The sequence below is a fragment of the Anabrus simplex genome, chromosome 1 (assembly GCF_040414725.1).
Source record: "Anabrus simplex isolate iqAnaSimp1 chromosome 1, ASM4041472v1, whole genome shotgun sequence".
NCBI lineage: Eukaryota > Metazoa > Arthropoda > Insecta > Orthoptera > Tettigoniidae > Anabrus > Anabrus simplex.
Window position 1 is genome coordinate 526,739,442 of NC_090265.1, and position 24,000 is coordinate 526,763,441.

General features: G+C 36.3%; 1 protein-coding gene across 1 annotated transcript in view; it reads left to right on the forward strand.

Annotated features, from left to right (window-relative positions):
* Brr2 (U5 small nuclear ribonucleoprotein l(3)72Ab) overlaps positions 1-23,746 on the forward strand; it is a 226,235-nt gene extending 202,489 nt beyond the window's left edge. Inside the window, exons 22-25 of the mRNA XM_067135469.2 lie at positions 8,690-11,165; positions 11,849-12,091; positions 14,520-14,643; positions 19,274-23,746. Of these exons, the coding sequence (XP_066991570.1) occupies positions 8,690-11,165; positions 11,849-12,091; positions 14,520-14,643; positions 19,274-19,401 (2,971 nt within the window). The 3' untranslated portion in view covers positions 19,402-23,746. The remainder of the gene's footprint in view (positions 1-8,689; positions 11,166-11,848; positions 12,092-14,519; positions 14,644-19,273) is intronic.
* The last annotated feature ends 254 nt before the right edge of the window (positions 23,747-24,000 follow it).

The following is a 24,000-nucleotide window of genomic DNA, read 5'->3' on the forward strand; positions in this document are numbered from 1 at the left end:
TACGTCTAAGTATAGAAGATCAAGAATATTAAAAAGATATCTATCTTTAACACATTAAAAGAATTATAACACATGATAAAATTTGTTGTTTACATCTGACCTTGAATATAGCATTAACGTTCAAATTTTACTAGTAATAGTTCTTTAAAAGGACTTTCATATTGCGTTGTTTTTAGTCGACTAAATATGCACATGTGCTTATACAGTATACTTTTTATTAGGCTTAGACTTTGTCAAAATGAGCAATGTGAATCCGAAGTTGAATTTACAATAACAAAGTGAAATGCGTTTGAAATAAGAGTAAGCTAGGTAATTGTAACCTCTGTTGAATGACTCCTTCAATTATATGCTATTCAAAATACATTTCATGCAAAGAAGACATTAGCACACTTCAATATATAAAAATTGAAAGGTATAAGACAATCATAAGTTTTGTGAAATTCATATGAAGTATTGTTCTTTCTTCATGCGTATATGTCAAGTTCAAATGGGGTAGTATACTTTATATAAACTTTGTCAAATTAAATGATGTGAATCTGAATTTGAGATTGCGTTGAGAAATGAAATGCTAGGTAATTAAAACCTGTATTGAATGACCTCTTCAAATATATACTGTGTAAAATACATTATATGCAACATAAGACAATGGTTCATTTCAATATGCAAGTTAAAAGGTAAGAGGCAGTCCTGCAAATTTGTAAATCTTCATATGAAGTACTGTTCTTCACGTGTACATGCCAAGTTCAAATGGGGCACTATTGGCCACTGTAAGATATTTGCTAAAGTCCAATCACTATAAACTTATATTGTCTTGTTAAATATACAGATTGAAGATGAATGTGCTGCTGGGGTTATGAAAGCTGTTGTTGTAGGTGGTTCTTTTTCAGTCTAGGATACTTGCTAACTATCTGTAAAAAGTAAATGAAATCAATTAGAAGCGTATTAGAATGTTAAAGTGTTAAACTTGTGTGTGTGTGTGTGTGTGTGTGTGTGCGTGCGTGCGTGCGTGCGTGCGTGCGTGCGTGCGTGCGTGCGTGCGTGCGTGTGTGTGTGTTTTGTAGAGATTACTTACTGTCGTGAGATGATTGGGAAGTGTATCGCTTGGCAGCTTGGCGTGTACTATATCGTGAACTTGTGGTATTAGTGTCTGTTGTCGTGAGGGGAATGGAGGGGTGGGGAAGGGGAGTTCCTAACTGTGTAGAGGTGGAGTTATTCGTGTCTTTCTCCTGCGCTGTGCATTGCGCGTGGTGTTGTTTATTGACTGTTCTCAGATAATAGTTTTTTATAAAAGGGATGATTTTATTAAATAAAATATTGGTTTTATCTGTTATTTCATTAATGTTATAATTAGGGTTGGCATATTGGTCTACTGTTATATATAGTTCTTCAGTAATATTGAGTAAGGGTCCTTTGGGGTTTGTGCTTAATATTATCATATCATTATCTATATTAGTAAAGTTATGTTTGTAATCAACCATGTGTTGTCCTATTGCCGAAAAATGGTTGTGTTTTATGGCTTTGACGTGTTCGTTGTACCTGATAGTAAAGTTTCTGCCTGTACGTCCTATGTAGCTTGTTAGGCAGTTATTGCAGCGGATACGGTAAACTCCAGAACGAAGGTATTTGTTGTTATTGTTGATAGTTTTTGTGTTATGTATGATGATGTTGCTGTTATGTGTAGTCTTGTAGGCTATTTCAAGGTTATGTTTTTTGAAAATGTTGGTTAACGAGTATATGTGCGTGTTATTAAATGTAAAGGTTGCGTAGTTTTTCTTAGGTTTGTCCATTTTTGATAATTTAGTTTTGGGTTTTGATTTGAACTTATGAATGATTGAATTGACTGTATCTTTCTTGTATCCATTTTTTCTTGCTATTTCTTGGATTAAATGTATCTCTTCATTAAAATCTGTTTTTGAAAGCGGTATGTTAAAGGCTCTATAAACCATACTGTAATATGCTGCTTTTTTATGGGAGTTAGGATGAATGGAATCTGTCGCTATTGTATTTATTGTATGGGTGGGCTTGCGATAAATTTTGAAAGTTAAATGATTGTCTTGTCTAGTAATGGTCAAATCGAGATAGTTCAGTTTGCAGTTGTTTTCTGATTCTTTTGTAAACTGTATATGTGGGTCTATGGTGTTTAATTTGTCTAATAAAGTGTTGTCACTAGTTAGTCTATTATCGATGATAGCAAATACGTCATCAACAAATCGGCACCAAAAGAATATTCCGTTTATTGTACTTTATTAGACAAATTAAACACCATAGACCTACATATACAGTTTACAAAAGAATCAGAAAACAACTGCAAACTGAACTATCTCGATTTGACCATTACTAGACAAGACAATCATTTAACTTTCAAAAGTTATCGCCAGCCCACCCATACAATAAATACAATAGCAACAGATTCCATTCATCCTAACTCCCATAAAAAAGCAGCATATTACAGTACGGTTTATAGAACCTTTAACATACCGCTTTCAAAAACATATTTTAATGAAGAGATACATTTAATCCAAGAAATAGCAAGAAAAAATGGATACAAGAAAGATACAGTCAATTCAATCATTCATAAGTTCAAATCAAAACCCAAAACTAAATTATAAAAAATGGACAAACCTAAGAAAAACTACGCAACCTTTACATTTAATAACACGCACATATACTCGTTAACCAACATTTTCAAAAAACATAACCCTGAAATGTGGGTCTATGGTGTTTAATTTGTCTAATAAAGTGTTGTCACCATAGACCTACATATACAGTTTACAAAAGAATCAGAAAACAACTGCAAACTGAACTATCTCGATTTGACCATTACTAGACAAGACAATCATTTAACTTTCAAAATTTATCGCCAGCCCACCCATACAATAAATACAATAGCAACAGATTCCATTCATCCTAACTCCCATAAAAAAGCAGCATATTACAGTACGGTTTATAGAGCCTTTAACATACCGCTTTCAAAAACAGATTTTAATGAAGAGATACATTTAATCCAAGAAATAGCAAGAAAAAATGGATACAAGAAAGATACAGTCAATTCAATCATTCATAAGTTCAAATCAAAACCCAAAACTAAATTATCAAAAATGGACAAACCTAAGAAAAACTACGCAACCTTTACATTTAATAACACGCACATATACTCGTTAACCAACATTTTCAAAAAACATAACCTTGAAATAGCCTACAAGACTACACATAACAGCAACATCATCATACGTAACACAAAAACTATCAACAATAACAACAAATACCTTCGTTCTGGAGTTTACCGTATCCACTGCAATAACTGCCTAACAAGCTACATAGGACGTACAGGCAGAAACTTTACTATCAGGTACAACGAACACGTCAAAGCCATAAAACACAACCATTTTTCGGCAATAGGACAACACATGGTTGATTACAAACATAACTTTACTAACATAGATAATGAAATGATAATATTAAGCACAAACCCCAAAGGACCCTTATTCAATATTACTGAAGAACTATATATAACAGTAGACCAATATGCCAACCCTAATTATAACATTAATGAAATAACAGATAAAACCAATATTTTATTTAATAAAATCATCCCTTTTATAAAAAACTATTATCTGAGAACAGTCAATAAACAACACCACGCGCAATCCACAGCGCAGGAGAAAGACACGAATAACTCCACCTCTACACAGTTAGGAACTCCCCTTCCCCACCCCTCCATTCCCCTCACGACAACAGACACTAATACCACAAGTTCACGATATAGTACACGCCAAGCTGCCAAGCGATACACTTCCCAATCATCTCACGACAGTAAGTAATCTCTACAATACACACACACACACACACACACACACACACAAGTTTAACACTTTAACATTCTAATACGCTTCTAATTGATTTCATTTACTTTTTACAGATAGTTAGCAAGTATCATAGACTGAAAAAGAACCACCTACAACAACAGCTTTCATAACCCCAGCAGCACATTCATCTTCAATCTGTATATTTAACAAGACAGTATAAGTTTATAGTGATTGGACTTTAGCAAATATCTTACAGTGGCCAATAGTGCCCCATTTGAACTTGGCATGTACACGTGAAGAACAGTACTTCATATGAAGATTTACAAATTTGCAGGACTGCCTCTTACCTTTTAACTTGCATATTGAAATGAACCATTGTCTTATGTTGCATATAATGTATTTTACACAGTATATATTTGAAGAGGTCATTCAATACAGGTTTTAATTACCTGGCATTTCATTTCTCAACGCAATCTCAAATTCAGATTCACATCATTTAATTTGACAAAGTTTATATAAAGTATACTACCCCATTTGAACTTGACACATACGCATGAAGAAAGAACAATACTTCATATGAATTTCACAAAACTTATGATTGTCTTATACCTTTCAATTTTTATATATTGAAGTGTGCTAATGTCTTCTTTGCATGAAATGTATTTTGAATAGCATATAATTGAAGGAGTCATTCAACAGAGGTTACAATTACCTAGCTTACTCTTATTTCAAACGCATTTCACTTTGTTATTGTAAATTCAACTTCGGATTCACATTGCTCATTTTGACAAAGTCTAAGCCTAATAAAAAGTATACTGTATAAGCACATGTGCATATTTAGTCGACTAAAAACAACGCAATATGAAAATCCTTTTAAAGAACTATTACTAGTAAAACTTGAACGTTAATGCTATATTCAAGGTCAGATGTAAACAACAAATTTTATCATGTGTTATAATTCTTTTAATGTGTTAAAGATAGATATCTTTTTAATATTCTTGATCTTCTAAACTTAGACGTAAGAAACAGAATTTCACTTCTAGACATACTACCTAATGTCTATCAAACATGACATGTTTATTTGTAAGATACAACTGTTAAAACATGTATTCTAATGTGTATGTAAATGACAGCTGAGGATGACTTGTAATAAGTCGAAACCGGTCCTGTTTTAAAAAACATTAATAAATTTAGTATTGATAAGGTGGATCTCTTTCTTTCTATGACATACTATAGATATCAATACGGAACATCATGAAATTTATTAATCAAGATAGCGAGACTCCTGCCGAGCCCGCTGTTGTGAGCTCAGTCGAGTACCATACGTACTCTGTAAGTGACGGCTCCGTCCGTTGCGGTCCGCCTGGCCGCGTCTCCTTCGATGCAGACGTTCAGCATTGGGTATCTACCTCCCTCGCTCAGTGGAGCAGGGATAACACGAGGGGGTCGTGATGAGGATGAAATTATGATGAAGATGACACATACACCCAGTCCCCGTATCAGGGGAATTAACTAATTATGGTTTAAAGTCCAAATCCCGCTGGGAATCGAATCCGAGACCCCTGTGACCAAAGGCCAGCACGCTAACCATTTAGCCATGGAGCCAGAAAGTATGAAACTGAATATGTGCATTCAGACTTTTGGAATTAGAAAATACCATGCTGATTTGTAACCTGCTGCTTGTAAAACATCTGCAAAAATTGTTAAACAAATTGATTGCTGTTTCATGCCTTTTTAAATACCTTTTTGGGAGAGTTTGGTATCCTTTCCGACTTTTTTCGAAAATCGTGTATGACCTTAGAGGAACAACCCTAAACCAAAGCAGTTATGCATTCACCGACAAAAATTTACTGTCAAAAGGAAGGGTTAACCATGGGATCACCATTATCAGGAATAATAGCAAACATACTCTTAAATAACATTGAAAACAATTTCTTAACCAACTAAGAGATGTAGAGGGAGACAAAGTTTTAAGAGGTGTGCAACTAAAAGAACCTACAGATCTGGTTACAAGTAGAGGATTATGGAAGCAATTAGTTAATTCGCAGAGGCTTACAGACTGAATGCTAAAAGGTGTAACAGTGTACAATGAAGATGTATGTATGGAATAACGATCCATCATCTAGGAACCACATTTCTGTGTATGTGTTGAGGATCATCAACCATAGCCTTCAGCAGTTATCCAATCAAATAGTATAGGTCTGTTAATCTGATGATAATGCAAAGGAACAAATTTGTTAGGCTGTACCCAAACAATCATTAATTATTTATTTAATTACATTTATTTATATATTTATTTTTCGAAGAACCATCTGAGCCAAAGCTAGGTATGGTGCAGTACAGGTCTCTTGCTTAGATAGCAGGGAAAGTTTAATACAGGAGTAATCTCCAGCACAAACAGTACAAAATTGTGACTTCAGTATATTGTGTAGGGTAGATATCTCCTTGAGTTTTATTGCTGTCACTCTGTAAATAATGTGTGATGTTGCAGTTTATGTTAATACAGGCAACGATTTCTGGAAAAGGTGTGCTTTCTACTGAAACTTTGATTCAGTGTAAACCCCCATCTACGGTTTTTTTTAAATCAGGTCCCTGTAAAAATGCTAAATAGGAGTTCTACTGTATATTGTTTTCCTTTTGGTTTTCCTTCACCACGCAGTAATCGAATAACAACTAGGGAATGATGGGGAGCTTCCCATTTTTTTACCTTTATTACCTTTATGTTTTTGATATAAGTCAGAGCCTCCTGAGACGCTGTCACTAAATCTATCAAACTCTCTCCTGAATCGACTATACATGTTAAGTTTCCTGCTTCATCCACCGGTCAGAATGTATAATTCCTCTGGTGTATACATTACTAATAATTTCTCTCTATTCTTGAGCATGTATTACTTCTCCTTCCTTCTATTAATATTTCATCTATTTCTGTCACATATTGGATTCTTCTCACCTACCCTTGCATTGAAATCTCTCATTATGTTTATTCCTGCTTCTTCATTCTTTAATTTAATCTGATTTACTACTCTAGTAAGATCATCAAGAAAAGTTTTTTCTCTCAGAAGGGACCCCCATTGGATGGTTGTAGCAGAAACCTATGAAACATTCTCGTCCGGCCCCATGGTGTAGGGGGCAGCGCGTCTGCCTGTCACCCAGCGGCCCCGGGTTCGATTCCCGGCCGGGTCAGGGGTTTTTAATTGTAATGATTGATATCCCTGGCTTGGGGACTGAGTGTTTGTGACGTCCTTAATCTTCCTTTCCTCACACACAACATTCCACACTACTGCCATTCCAATTACACGCAGGTTCATACAATATGGTGCCCATAGGGGCAAAAGATCCACATGGGTCGACGCCCCGAACAAATACCATTTTTTAAATTTTTTATGAAACATTCTCTCTCTCTCTCTCTTTTACTTCCTTTTAGCTATTTTCACTCGAATCATTTCTTCAGGTCCTGATTCCCATAGCTCTCCCTGATTACATATTTCATCTTTTATAAACACTGATATTCCACCTGGATATCGCCCTTTTGTACTTCCCCTTTGTTTCATCTTACTCCAATTATTATAACCCAGTATTTGTAATTCACAACTTACCATGAACCATGTTTCGATCATTCCCGTAATCTCCTTACCCCGCATTACATCCGTAACCTCAAAATTTCCCAGTTTACTCAATATACCCTCTATATTTGTTAATCCCACGTAATTCATGATTTCTCTAATTATATGATGTATCCACTTGGGAAACTGATTATTTCCTCTTCCAAACCCCTGTCTTCATGAGTACTCATCGTTCCTCTTTTAGCCCAAATATCCTTCAAATTTAAAGCTGGCTTCCTTCCTGGAGACCACCTCTTCTTCCTGTACTGTTTGACTGAAGTGAAGATGTCTCGAATTCATCGCCAAGTCATCGTGGCCTCTAGTTCCGCCTTGTTCGGCAACTCACTGAGCTCTGCGTTTCCCTAGTCTTCCACTTGACATACGACATACTTCTTTCATAACCTCTTTAAGGTTCCCTGTACCTATCCCGACTCCGGGTGGGGGTTGGGAGCAGGGAGGTTAAGAACTTAGCTATGTCTATTTTGGTTAAAATTTGTGGGGCTAATAAATTGATGACTAGAAAATGTCCGTTCTTTTTTTGTGTTCCCGTAACATGGAATGTAGAAATGTAAACTGTCTTCTTATAGCATCACGTTTGAACCGGAAATTCCTAGTTGCGTTAGTCCTACCTTTAACTCAGTACCACCGATCACCAATAGCACTATCATCACAGCTGATATTAACACCATTTGCATAACATTATAGTGATTGTGGCCATTTGTATGAATTTCACTTTCAGCCTGCACTGCCATCTGTCTGTAGCACTGCTATTGTTCAATTGAAACTCCCATATTCTGTTGACACACTCTTCTTCTTACTTCATACTCTTATCACTCACTCAGTACTCTACATCTTTTCACCTTGATGGCTGAATTCAACTGTTATTTGTTTTACATCCTGCTACTACTTTCTTCCACTTTGTGTTCTACTACTCTAAGGGTCTTTACAACTTGTGTGGATATTGCTTTCGTTTTGGTTTGCTTTACTTTGGCAAGAAATCACTTTAGCTGTGTGGATAGCACTTACCTTTGCTTTGCTTTGCTTTGCTTTGCTTTGCTTTGCTTTACTTTGGCAAGAAATCACTTTAGCTGTGAAGAAATGTTTCCCCTGAGGCATGTCAGTATTACTAAATTTGAAGTTCACAAATGTAATTATAAATTAAGAGGATATAAGTGTTAAAAATTGCTGTCTATTGTTATGAGGAAAATGTACAGTAGAAATTTTATTGTATTTATGTATTGAAACAAAAATTTTGAGAAATAATTTTCTTTCTTTTCCTAGACTGTACGATCTTGGACCCAATGAGATTGGAGAACTCATTCGACTTCCAAAGCTGGGTAAAACTATCCACAAGTATGTGCATCAGTTTCCAAAGTTGGAGTTATCTACTCACATACAGCCCATCACAAGATCCACTCTTCGTGTTGAGCTGACAATAACCCCAGATTTTCAGTGGGATGACAAACTTCATGGAGCTTCAGAAGCCTTTTGGATTCTAGTGGAAGATGTAGATTCTGAAGTCATTCTTCACCATGAATACTTCCTCCTCAAATCAAAATATGCTACTGATGAACATCTCGTCAAGTTCTTTGTTCCTGTTTTTGAGCCTCTTCCACCTCAGTATTTCCTTCGTATTGTGTCTGACAGGTGGATTGGAGCTGAAACTCAACTCCCTGTTTCATTCAGACACTTAATCCTTCCAGAAAAGAACTTGCCTCCTACAGAATTATTGGATCTACAGCCCCTGCCTGTTACTGCTCTGAGAAACAGTGCTTTTGAAGCACTTTATGCAGATAAATTCCCACAGTTCAACCCTATCCAGACACAGGTTTTCAATGCTGTGTACAATAGTGATGATAACATCTTTATTGGTGCACCAACTGGTTCTGGTAAAACCACAATTGCAGAATTTTCCGTGTTAAGATTGCTGTCCCAGAACTCAGAAGGACGTTGTGTGTATCTCGTTCCAAGAGATGCTCTTGCTGAGCTTGTCTTCTCCGATTGGCAACAGAAATTTGGTTCCCTGGGTAAAAAGGTAGTTCTTCTTACTGGAGAGACTGGCACTGATCTTAAGCTCTTGGCAAAGGGACAGATCATAATATGTACTGCGGAGAAATGGGATGTTCTCTCTCGCCGATGGAAACAGAGGAAAAATGTACAAAATGTTCAGTTGTTCATCGTAGATGAACTACAACTTATTGGTGGAGAAGATGGACCAATGCTGGAAGTGGTGTGCTCAAGAATGAGATATATCTCATCACAGATTGAACGACAGATCAGGATCGTTGCGTTGTCAGCATCTTTAGCTGATGCTAGAGACGTTGCTCAATGGTTGGGCTGTAATGCAAATTGCACATTCAATTTCCATCCAAGTGTACGACCAGTCCCTCTTGAACTTCATGTTCAAGGATTCAATATTACCCACAATGCTTCCCGTCTTATTGCTATGGCAAAGCCTGTGTACAATGCAATCCTTAAACACAGTCCTCACAAACCTGTAATTGTTTTCGTGCCTACTCGAAAACAAGCTAGACTGACAGCTATTGATCTGTTAACTTTCACAGCAGCCGAAGGACAGCCCAACAGGTTCTTTCATGCTGAAGAAGAGGACATAAAACCATTTTTGGATAGAATGTCAGACAAAACTTTGAAAGAGACACTTTCCCAGGGTGTTGCTTACATTCATGAAGGATTGACTGCTAGTGATCATCGTTTGGTGGAACAATTATTTGACTCAGGAGCTGTGCAAGTGGCAGTGGTGACTCGTAACCTATGTTGGGGTGTAAATATTGCTGCTCATCTTGTTGTCATTATGGACACTCAGTATTACAATGGCAAGATACATGCCTATGAGGACTATCCAATCACAGATGTCCTGCAGATGGTAGGTAGAGCAAATAGGCCACTGGATGATGATGATGCCAAGTGTGTCTTAATGTGTCAAAGTTCAAAGAAAGATTTCTTCAAGAAATTCCTTACTGAGTCATTGCCTGTCGAAAGTCATTTGGATCATCGTCTGCATGATCATTTTAATGCTGAAATCGTAACAAAGACAATTGAAAATAAACAGGATGCTGTTGACTACCTTACGTGGACTTTCCTGTATCGTCGTCTGACTCAGAATCCCAACTACTACAATCTTCAAGGAGTTACACATCGTCATTTGTCTGACCATCTTTCTGAATTGGTAGAGAACACATTGAATGATCTTGAACAATCCAAATGTATAAGTATTGAGGATGAGATGGACTGTTTGCCACTTAATTTGGGCATGATTGCTGCATATTACTACATCAACTACACAACAATAGAATTGTTCAGTCTGTCATTGAACAACAAGACAAAAATTCGTGGTCTGCTGGAGATCATTTCTTCTGCTGCTGAGTACGAAGATGTGCCGGTAAGACATCGGGAGGATAACTTACTGCGCAGTCTAGCTCAGAGACTGCCAAACAAACTAGGACCTGGAGCAAAGTTCAATGATCCCCATGTCAAGACAAACCTTCTCCTGCAGGCACATTTGTCTCGTCTGCAGTTGGGTGCAGAGCTCCAGCAGGACACTGAAGTAATCTTGAGTAAAGCCATTCGTCTGATCCAGGCTTGTGTCGATGTGCTCAGTTCAAATGGCTGGCTGTCCCCAGCTGTTGCAGCTATGGAGCTGGCTCAGATGGTGACACAGGCCATGTGGAGCAAGGACTCCTACCTCAAGCAACTGCCCCACTTCACTCCTGACATCATCAAGCGATGTATGGAGAAGGTAAGATCATACATGATTTTAGATTATAAATTTTTGAGACTGATGAACATACATGCTTCATCTGCCTGGCACTCACTCCTGCCCCATGTCCCTTAATATGTTTGTTTATAGTCTCACTAGCACTATATTCTGTCACGCATCAACCTGCTGCTGCTGCTGTTTGTAAAGGAGTCTCCTTTTCTCTTTGAGGCTTTTCAACATCTATGTACGTATTTAAAACAATTTTCTCTATAAGTGGATAGAATAGAAGTTAGAAACAGCAACAAAGATTAAACTGGATTAGGATGCTACATTTTCAAATTTGTATTGCTGTTGCTAGTTCCAAACCTGAAAGTTTAATTCTTGTGTACTTGCCATATAGAGGACAAGCAGAAGGTTTGTTCCCACAGCACTTGGGAGGTTCTTTGTTAACACTTATTAATATGAACAGTTATTCTTCAAGCTCTTCTTCTAAAATTTTACTATACTTTACAAAGATATCTGTTCCCATTCTGTATCCTTGTTTTACATTCATACATTGTCCTTCTTCTCACTGACTCTTTCAGAGATAGCTTTCTAAACTATTAGACCATTTTTATTATCAAAAAGAGGGGAAATTGAAGTCAAATTCGCTACTTTCTGTCTTTATAGTTTTATTGATAGCCTCTCCAGGAATTGTTTTTTAATCAGTTTGTTTTGTATAGGGTGTGGAGACTGTGTTTGACATCATGGAACTGGAAGACGAAGACCGCTCCAAACTGCTGCAGCTCTCAGATGTCCAAATGGCTGATGTTGCTCGCTTCTGTAATCGTTACCCTAACATTGAGATGAGCTATGAAGTGCAGGATAAGGATAGACTGCACAGTGGCTCTTCGGTTAATGTGGTAGTGCAATTGGAGCGTGAAGATGAAGTTACTGGGCCAGTTATTGCTCCTTTCTATCCTCAGGTAAATAGTTAACTTGTTAGTTGATGGAGGTGATGATTCTTTTAAGAACCCTACACATATTAATTAATTGTTAATTTTTATGTCTTTTATTTAGTGAATGGCATGTACATGACTACATACATTATGGAAGAAAAAAAATATTAGCATAACATTTTAAAAAGGGAAACTCTAAGAGCTCAGGTGAAACAGTGGTAAAACCAGCAAGTTGGCTGTACAGTATGAGCCTCATAGCTATAAACTGGCATTCAGGAGATGTTGGGTTCAGACGGCAGCCCTGAAGAGGGTTTTCCTTGTTTTCTCACTTTCAAACCAGATGAATGCTGCAGCTATACCTTAATCCTTTGGGGTCCAGTGTCAGACTCAGTCCAACATCGTTAATTTTCAGTTCCGGTCCTATGTCAGACCTGGTCTGACACCACTTTAAGGTTGTATATTTCGTATGCTGGAGCGGAAATGGTGCCGAGCTTTACACAATATACAGCCTTGGCAATTCTCTGTTGCTTACTGCCATCTGCTGTTCATTCCTTTAAGCTGAATTGTGTTTTTTTGGAGATAGTTCCTCACTGTCACTGCTGTGTTTACTTTCGTTATCAACATGGCGTCCACCAGCCACGGCATGGAGCCTGATGATATTTATGAAGTTATGTGACAGTGGTGATATTAACAATGATCTGTTGACGGATTCTGATAGTGACATTAGTATTCCTGAATCTGAGAATGATATTTCGAGTAAGGAAGAGGAAATTGAGGTAGAAGATAGTGGTGAAAGCGGTGATGTAGGGAGTCACGAATGGAAAGTTTATGAAGAAGGTGAGCGGTTTTTTTTTTTTTTTCTCCCCAAGTATTCTCACACAGTGCTATGGAATACATCCCTCCTCCTACTACAGAAAAGAAGCCGGTAACTCCTTTAATTTTTCTTTTTGTTGCTGTTTCCGGTTTCGCTGTTCTCCGAAATATTTAAGGAGACTAACAGGTATGTAAAAGAATGTATTACAGGGTGTCTACTGATACTGGAAATGCTGGAAGTACTGGAATTATACTAGAATTTAATATAGATACTGGAAATATACTGGAATTTTGAACCATATAGTGGAAAAATTATAAAATATATCGGCACGAATATTATCATTCTTTATAATCTACCCTGGATATTTGCACTCCAAAAGTCCAGGTAATAAGAACATTTATTTAGGTTGGCATTATAACTTAGTGATTTTATTGAAATAGTACAGTAATAACAGTACAGTTATTAGAATAATAACATGATTTTCTCTAATAACCCAGTGCCGGGACGTGGTGCCCTCATCGCCCAGCATCTCTCTTGGTGTTTGCAGACAGTCACTAACTTCCCCTTTTCAACTAATACTGTTTTCAGTTTCTGTTCCTTTTTCCTTCATTCTTCTTCTTCTTTTTTTTTTCAATACTTCAAGTATATTAACAATGGATGTATTATATGCTATACTTCAAGTAGCTTATATTATGCATATAAGTCATCCTTTGTTATATACAGTATTTATTTATTTATTTATTTTTAATTTTATTTGTTGCCGAGCTCGATAGCTGCAATCGCTTAAGTGCGACCATTATCCACTATTTGGGAGATAGTGGGTTCGAATCCCACTCTCGGCAGCCCTGAGATCGTTTTCCGTGGTTTCCCATTTTCACACCAGGCAAATGCTGGGACTGTACCTTAATTAAGGCCACTGCCACTTCCCTCCCACTCCTAGCCATTTCCTATCCCATCGCCGCCGTAAGACCTATCTGTGTCTGTGCGACGTTCAGCCAATTGTAAAAAAAAAAAAAAAATGTTTCTTCTTCTTCTTCTTCGTTACAGAGGGGATGATATGTTGGCCTGCTTGGACAGAGGCTAGGAAAATAGGCGATGACATAAGAGCAAAAAAAAAAGTTTAAGATTCACCAGTTTTGACCATGGATTTCTGTAGATAGTTCCAAAGCTGAGAGTTTAATTTTCCCATTTGTCACATACAGGTCCAGCAGACAGTTTGTTTCTATCAGGGACATACACAACTCTTAGAGCACTCTTTATTAATTAACACATCCAAGTATTACATGCTAGTATGGGAGGCAGTAAATTTGTAGGCTTGGTTATGAATTGGACATGATCAGCTTTTATACATCCAGAATCCATTGTACGGAGGCTATCTTTCAAGTTGAGAAAAAAATTGCTATCTTTAGCTGGGACTGTACCTTAATTAAGGCCACGGCCGCCTCCCTCCCACTCCTAGCCATTTCCTATCCCATCATCGCCGTTAAGACCTATCTGTGTCGGTGCGACGTTAAGCCAATTGTTAAAAAAAAAAGTTTCTTCTTCGTTACAGAGGGGATGATATGTTGGCCTGCTTGGACAGAATCAAAATCAAAACTAATCAAATCTTGTTTTTTTTTTGTTTGTTTTTTTCATTTCTAGAAACGTGAAGAAGGCTGGTGGGTAGTTATCGGAGATCCCAAAACCAATTCTCTCCTCTCAATTAAGAGGTTGACCTTGCAGCAGAAGGCTAAAGTGAAGCTAGATTTTGTTGCACCCAGTCCAGGTATGTATTTGACAAGTAAGCCAGAAAAGATATGCGTATTGTGTCTGTGTCGTGTCACGCTACAGCTACAGCTACAGCTGTCAGTAAGGCCTTACAAACTATCTGAGTAAGTTGGCTGCAGGGCTGCTTAACAAAAGGGATCTTGTACATGATACACACTTCATGTTCGATCTCTACAACTAAGATCATATCGTCCTATTTGAATTTTAAGAAGTACAACTATATAGTTTAACACTTCATCAGTCATTTACTTTTTAATTACAGTGGATACCATTTATTGTAATCACGGATAATGTTATCAGCCGTATTATATAATCACTTTTATGAAGTCCCGTACGGACAAATACTGAAACATTGAAAATCTTCCGTTTATTGTGATCGTGAATTTGGTTTATGTTATCACATTTGTTTTTAAGGATTTCGTTCTCAAGTATGCGAATAGAGTGCATGCCAAGAAAACGCTCCCAACCTTTAAAAACTTGTTTTTATACTGCTCTTGTCTTCAAGTCCACTTTCACGTCTCATATTTTGTAGCAGGTATACAGTATAAAACTGGTTAGCACAGGTGGCAACCCTCCCGCATACACATTCTCTTTTGTTTCTTCCCTTACAGTAGTTTAGCCAATGACCACTCACTTGAGTCTTACTAAAACTTTCGCACTGTGAAGTTCTTAGTGTCGTAGTGCAGTGATGGTTAGTGTGAAAAGCAAACATAAAGACTTAACCATTAAACAGAAACCTCTAATTATAGAACGTTATGATAAATTGCCTACAATGAGTCAACGCAATGCTGCAATGGAGTTAGGAATTTTGCCACCTTTTCTGTGGAAGCTAATGAAAAATCGAGACAACATTCTTAAGGCAGCAAAAGAAAACAAAAACTTTAACTGTAAGCAAAATCGTGGTGGAAAAGATGGTCAAGTTGAATGAGGTGAAGAACACGGAGCAGAAGATAGCAATGCTGATGATGGCGATGTTGCAGAAACTTCCCGACGAGTTGGCCGTGCGTGTAGAGGCGCGCGGCTGTGAGCTTGCATCCAGGAGATAGTAGGTTCGAATCCCACTATCGGCAGCCCTGAAAATGGTTTTCCGTGGTTTCCCATTTTCACACCAGGCAAATGCTGGGGCTGTACCTTAATTAAGGCCACGGCCGCTTCCTTCCAACTCCTAGGCCTTTCCTATCCCATCGTCGCCATAAGACCTATCTGTGTCGGTGCGACGTAAAGCCCCTAGCAAAAAAAAAAAAAAAAAGAAACTTCCCGAACACCAACAAATGCTGAAATGCTATCTGTTTCATTGTAGTGCATGTAGGTTATGAATAAACACAGTAAGCTACCTATCAGTTTTTATTTTTTGGCTACTGTTATCAGTCAGTTAATGTTATCAAATTATCTGCATCCCAGAGTGATCATAATAAGCGGCGTGCACTGTATATTACAAGTATGCTTAAACGAAACCAGTGATATAACTTACCCACAAGTGTAACCCCTTGTAACTCCAGATACAAAAGCCGAATGCTTTTGTGTTCGAATTTTGTGTCTTTCGATAAGTATTCTAAAGACTTTATAAGTTGTGTGTTAATCAATTTTAGTATTCACATTGTTCATGTGCTCATTTTATTGTGAACCTTTCAGGTTTATAGTGTTTTATAGACATTTCGAAGAAAATACTGTTCTCAAGAATTTTTTAGAACTCAACCTAATTAGTGTGCATTTTAGTGATATTAATCTTTTTTCAAACAGCTGAAGATGCCCGAAATGAGTTTGAAACATGTCCGGTTGTATTAATTTTAATCTGTATACATAATTCTGGTAATGATATGGTGTATTGATAAGGTGGACTTATCTAAAAGGAAAAATTCATTTCCATGAAATCGGAGTCATCCATTCTCACTATCTTCCTATCCATCTATACCTGGAAGGAAATAGAAATACAAAACAAATTTAGTTGTATTGAAGACAAACGTCACTTATTTTCACAAATAGAAAAAAGTATGAATTACTAGGAATAAAATATGTACCTAGTAAATGCAGTTTGTCACCAGCCTACCATCCCATGATGACATGAGAGTTGTGCACCCCGTTGCGACTCATGAGCATGACAAACTCATTAAATTTTAGAAATACATATTTACTCGCAAAATTCATCCCGTTTTTTTCTTAAAATTTAGAGGGGAGAAAATGCATGCATATTACACGTTGTCTACAAAAAATTGGATGTGAAATTGAGATATACAACTTTATAACTTCATTTATTTATCAGATTAATATTTAAAAGCAAATAACTAAAATAACACAAAATTTTAACAGTTACGAGACTTTTCTGCAAACACTGTGCCGTGGTCAAGTTCAGAAGCGGCGGCAATACAGGTGAACTTGATCTTTGGGTCAACCGTAGCAGCACAAACATTGGATCATAAATCAGTCAAAATCAACTCATTAAGTGCATAAATAAAATTAACGTACTTGTCCTTTCTCTCCACAGCTTTCTTCAGAGACATGCTTGTAGACAGATAATCTTCATCAGTGGAGTTGTTCGTATCCATTGTCGTCTCACATGGCGTCATTCTCAGAAGTATCCATTGCGTTAGATATCCCGGTCTTCTTGAAGCACTTTGCGACAATGTCTTCCGCAATCTGATTCCAAGCATGAAGAATCCAAGAGCACAATTATTCGATGCTGGGTCTCTTAATACCACCCCTTTTTGCGGTTTGAAGGAGCCAGATACGATCCATTCCCCATAAAACCAGAAGAGATGACCTTTGAATGGTTTATTCACAGAGATGTCTACTGGCTGTAAAATTGATGTTAGCCCACCTAGTATTACAACGGGAATGGTATAAGAAAGTTTATTATATTAATAAAAACCACCTTTCCAATACATGTCATGTATTCTGAAATCCAATACGGTTTTATAATGAGATTCATAATTTGCAATGGGAATGGTGTCGAGACTTGACATTTCATTTTTAACGGGCACCACTAACTGGCCACGAAAACTGTCCATACCAAGCATGTATTTTTTATGAATTAAAGCTCCTGGGCATCGATTCCACACAATTTTCAGCAAGTCTTTCATTACATCAGCTGACACTCATCCTTGTTCCTGCACTCGAACGACAATTCCAGCTGGAAGATTGCACTTTGGCAGAGATTTTCTTTTGAAAACGACAAAGGGTGGTAGCTTCCTACCATCTGCCATAACCACCAGCACGATGGTACACTGTAATTTCTCCATACTTGTTGTTTTAATTAATACGCTGGGTACACCCTTTGTATGTACTTTCATACTTTGCGGTATACCAGAAAAAGCGGGAGTTGTTTTCCGCACTTTGAGCCACAAAATAATCAACCCATGGATTTAGCATTCCTTAATTCTTCTTTCTGAACATGCCAATAGCTAATTAATTTTGGTTCTACCCCAAACTCTCGTCCTGCACACTTGCTTCCGTTATTTTCTGCAAAATAAACAACTGTAAGTTAACCTGCGTGGTATAACTACTGTTCTTTTGGCCCATTTTGCACATTACTTTACAGTTCACTCGTCTTGCTGCTATAAGGGACTGAATGCAACTGTTTGTTTCCTTATCTCTGGTCCCGCCCAGAGGCTGGCCAGGGTAGGAGGTGATTGGAAGGTATGGTTTAATGGTCTTGGATTTTCCGTTTGCAGGGGTATTTATAGATACATGGAATCCAGGAAACAGACTTGTGAGGTGCAAGGGGTTTCTAATTCCTTAAGAAAGAAGCTAGTGAAAATTACATAGCCTGTGAAAAATGTAAGAAAATACGTCCTGAAAATCTTGAGGGGGGGAATGCAGGGGGGGGGGGGGGGTGAGTAAATACGGACAGTATTTTCCTTACCTTCATTGGCTTTTTTCTACCAGCAAGTCCTTGGTCACAGCTGTAAGCCAACAGACCGTAGTGAATGTACATAGGCGTCTGATTGCCCAGAGGTGCATGGTTACCAGTGCTTGACATAAAAGAAATCGTATAAGATGATAGACTTGCATGTTTGGTTGTCAGTTAAATATTGTGCTTTCTGAGACTTTTGCTAATGAACTCACACAGCTGGAAATATTTATTACAGACATTCCATAACATGTTTATGAGGTTATATAACTGTGCAGACGATGCTCTCCTTTTTTTTAATGATAGGATGAGAATTTTTTATCATCAAGACTGACACCACTGGCGCAGGTGGTCCCGTGAGTAGATCCTGTGGTTCTATTGACAGAAATATAGTGTTGTTCTTTGATAGTATTTTCTGTTTTGTTCTGTTTGAGCCAAGGGTATAGACATATTTGTTAATTAGTACACTGATGAAAAGAATTGAAAGCATTATTGCTGAGAAAAAGTCTTACAATAACACTGATCGAGAAGGTGTTCAGTCTTGGTTAGAAATAGGGTGTCAGGTTTGATGGTAAGCGATCGGTGATGCTTTAGGAGTCTGTCTTTGAGGTTGTCAGCTGAAATAGCGATGAGATTTTGAACATAAACAATAGACGATCATGTAGAAGGTGCCTGAGATAAGTTGTGGACCATTATGTATTGGTTTATTGTAGTACATTGTATATGTTGTTGGTTTTATTGTAGTACATTGTGTATGTTGAATGAATTGCTTTTGTTCCAGGTCATCACACGTATACCCTGTACTTCATGAGTGATGCTTACTTGGGATGTGACCAGGAGTACAAGTTCTCCATTAATGTAGGTGACTTTGAGTCTGGCGGCAGTGACAGTGAAAGTGGTAGTGACTAAGCTGATTAAACTTAGCATTGGGAAACTTTGATTTGAATGTTGAGAGATGTCTTTATTATCCTACTTTCAATAGTTATGATTCCTGACAGATTTGTAATTTCCATAATACCAAAACATATGCACGTTTATTGTGGCTGGTGTTGCAAACCTCCATTACTTGATTTGTTCACTCAGTAATGACCGTGAATACCATACGTTGAATGAAAATAATATGTTATAAAACAATTTTCTTGCTATCTATTTAATTTTAACTTATACTTCACCTCTTTACTTATTTAAAATAATTGCATGTTGCAAAATGATCAAAGGAGTAAAATTTAAGCAAATTATTTAGCATCACTTGAAATAATAAGAGATACTAAACTATTGATTAATTGAGGTGAACGTTGTATATTACTCATTGTAAGTAAGATATTACATTTAATATCAAGCACTGGAACCTACTGACTAAGAGAGCTATGTTAGTTTATATGATTATAAAGGATAACATTACTTACTGTAGAACAGGAAAGTCTTGCATTTTTATGCCAAATACTGGAATTCAAGAAAAGTAGGATAAGAAACTTGCCCTCAGAAGTCACATTGATTTTAAAACATTAAATTCAGCCTGAGAAAGATTTCATCATAACCTTTGGTTATCATGTCTCGTTTGTTTCAATCCTCTGTATATCCTAATCTTTAATTTGGTCTGGAAGAATTGATTTGAGAGCTGCAGAAAAGAATGTTTTGGGTTTATTATTTTTCTGTGATAGAGAAGCTGCCTAGATATTAATTTTATATTACTGTATTATGTATTTAAATAATATAGAATTTTATATTTAGAGCATGCTAATTTTGCTCACTTACTTCAAAGGCTCAGGCTATTAATTGTTTTCAGTATTTTGCAAGGATGTTGACTAATAAAATTTTGAAATATGTAGGTATTTCATGAATACCTTATGCCACTTCAAAACATAGATAATTTTGCAGAGCTTGAAAAATATGATCAAGTATTAATGTCGCACATTTAATACTTTACTCTCATAACATCTGAATAATTGCTGAAGTTGATTTCACACCATTGATGATATCTTCCACATCCTGTACTGTCCATATATTTATTTCCGTATCTGATGACATAATGGATGTTATTTGGGATATACAACACCATCACTCCTGAAAGAAGAATTATTTTTGTAGTAGAGAGAGTGAACATTTTTTTCAGGCATTGATTTTGACATTAGAGACACTGAGTAACACATCTATTTAAAGTTATATTCTCCTCTGAAATCATCATCATCATCATCATCATCAATGTCCCAGTCCAGTCGCCCGGGTGTGGTTAACAAGGCTCCTCCACTCCTTTCTGTCCTTCCACTTTTCCTGCTCCATTACTTCCGCCACATCCAATCCAGCTTCTCTAAGGTCCTTCCAAATCTGATCCATCCACCTTCTTCTCTGTCTTCCAACTGGTCTCTTTTCCTTAACTTCTCTTTCCAATTCCCTTCTTGCTACCCGTTCCTTTCCCATTCTTTTTACATGCCTGAACCATCTCAGTCTTGCTTTCTGTATCTTCTGTACTAACAGTTCTATATTTAGCTCTTCTCTGATTTTAATATTTTGAATTCTATCTCTTCTTGTCTTTTTAACCGATGTTCTTAAAAATTTCATTTCTGCTGCTTGGATCTTACTTTCTCTTATTAGTTACCAACATTTCTAGTCTGTATATTGCAATTGGTATGAAATACTGTTTATATAATGTTAATTTTGTTCTCTTGGGTACTTTGTCATCCCATAAAAGCTCTCTGACTTGATGATAAAATGTTCTACCTTTACTTAGTCTGTTATTAATTTCAGTGTTGATTTCATTATGTCCATTAATAATGCTATCCAGATATGTAAACTGTTCTACATTCTCTAACCATTCTCCGTCTATGTTCACTTGGCATCTCTTTTTCTCTTTTCCACAGTGCATGACTACAGTTTTCTTTTTACTAATTACCATTCCAATTAGGACATTAGGACAAAATTAGGATATTAAGTTGTTTTATATGCAAAAGTGGGCAGTTGTTGTGCATATATGCTTTACATTCATCCCTTTGTGCCATTTAATTCCTGATTCTATTAAGGATAATGAGAAGTTAACTGAAAAAATAGCAATTTGAAATACATAAATCCTTAGACAGTATAAAGGACCAACTACGACTATCTGAACTGTAAAGTCTGGAATATTTTTGCTATCAACAAATGCTGATATGAAGTTCATGGGTATAGTCTATGTGTTAAATATCAACATAGCATTTTCTTAGACTGAACCACTGTAAACCACTTACAGGATGACGGAGAGTGGTATTTTATTAAATGTATATGCCATAGTATGCAGTTTCTTTGCTTAAAGAATGTCTGAGGTTCAAATTGAGTGAATTTTTTCTTTTGTGTTCTTATATCTTATGTTCATTCCTTATGTTTCTCACATTGTGTTAGGCTGCCCATTCAGTTGATCAGAGATAATTGAACTGCCTATATTTCTACATAATCTGGTAAAAAATATATAGCTTGGTATGATCTCTTTGACATTACATATTAAGAATGTCAGCAGGAACTGATTTTTTAAGGTCTTGTGCTTGACACATTTCCAGTTACACTGGCTGAATGGCTGATAAATGAATATAATTTTGACTGTATTGCTCATGCTCTGCATTTATTGACCATGGTACATTTGACAAACTTTGATCATTTTTTAAGGGTGTTAGGCATATTGACATAAATATGCTGATGTTTCAGATTATCTTTGGGAGCCCTTGTCAAGGTGAAATGGCATTTATTTCTTAGAAGTCATAAACAAAGAATGATTATGAATTGTGTTGATTTAGAATTTGATATCTTGTACACATATAAAATGACAGCTCATGGACTATGACCACCATAGCTTAAGTAAGAGAATCCATAAGGTATAATACCATTGGGATTCATTGATCATTAGAAGACTATTTTCAAATTCAGATTCATAGTTCACCTTAAAGGTCATTCTTTTTTCACTTCATAGATTAATGATTCTCAGTCTTTAATTTTTTTTTTTTTTTTTTTTTTTCTTCATTTTTTCACCTCTTTCTGCTCTTCAAATATTTGTATCTTCCTACAATTTTATCACAAATTCTGTTTGTCGGATGCGTGGCAACTGGAGAACAAATGTTCTCTTAACATTTGGTTGTCATTATGAAAGAATCCTTTGCAGGATTCTGCATCTTAGCTCTATATTATAATATTCATGTAATGAGAGTATTCTAAAACTATATGATAACGAGTGTTTGCACAAAAATAAAATATTCACATGTTAGCCATTCAGAGTAAATGTAGCCACAGATATTTAAAATAGAGATGAATTTTAATTAACAGTATACACTTGTTCAAAAGTGAAGTGAGAAATTATAATGATTGCATTTAAAGAATGTGTCAAAACAGAGACAGAACACAGCAACAATGTCAGAGTAGGAAAACAAAAAGGAGAGAGAGAAATGAACATTATAAATATAAAATAGTAGTAAGCCAAAGAACATTCTAAGCTAGTGATGAAGATTCATTATTTAAATATTACATTTTTTAGGATATAATATGCTACAGTGTGTGTTTCAATAAAGTTATTTTTTGCTGCTAGTTTTTTCATTTCTTCTTTATTATTGCTTAGTTACAGTTCATGTGTTAACCTGTATGAGAAACAAGGAGATATTTTCCATTTGAGCTGGAACATAAGATGACTACAATAGCAAATATCAGTTTGGGTTATACATATTCATTATCTTGAGATTATGTAGCGTATTTTATTTATTTCATCAGTTTCATTTAGAACTAGCATCAACGTTTTTAATGTTATCCTACAATGTTTCTGTGGTGTTAGAGTGACTGATCTAAAGTAAAAGATTACATAGACATATGAATGGCTATTGTAAAAATTGTAGAGTATTGTGCTCTACCACTGTTTTGTACTTTTATAATGTGAACTGGCTATATGTTTTCATTCTTTACTGTAAGTCAGTAATGGAGGTTATCAATCTTCCCTTTCTTCTTTTCTAGAAGGGTTGGCCAGGTTCAGAAAGTTATTAATCCAGAACACACATTTCCAGATTCTGCATTTTGAATTGTTTTTAATGTACTATCTCCTCCAAAACCAATTGTCATTGCTTGTAAATTTTATGATTTTTCTATAGGACACAGGATATTGACCATTACAATACAAACTAAGAGAAATCTTTATATATGTAACTGTGTTGTCATTGTAGTTCATAAGAAAATGTAAATATTTTGTACATATTATTCTACCTACTGTAACGTCCTAGTTATAATAAATTTTGTAATAATTCTGTTAGAATTTATATCATTTCATCAACTGCCATGATCCTTTTTTCTGCCCATAAAATGTGTACCTTATTATCTAACACTTTTCTCAGAAATGATGCAAGTCCAGAAACAATGATATTGTTCAGTATAAAGTAATTAGGACATTATGGTTAACAGCCTTGCATTCTTAGAATGTGAAGAGTCTGATATCTTGGGTGAATATTGTGCAAGTGTATGTGATTAATTTGGATCAAGATTATGAAGTTCTTGGGTATAGTCTCATAT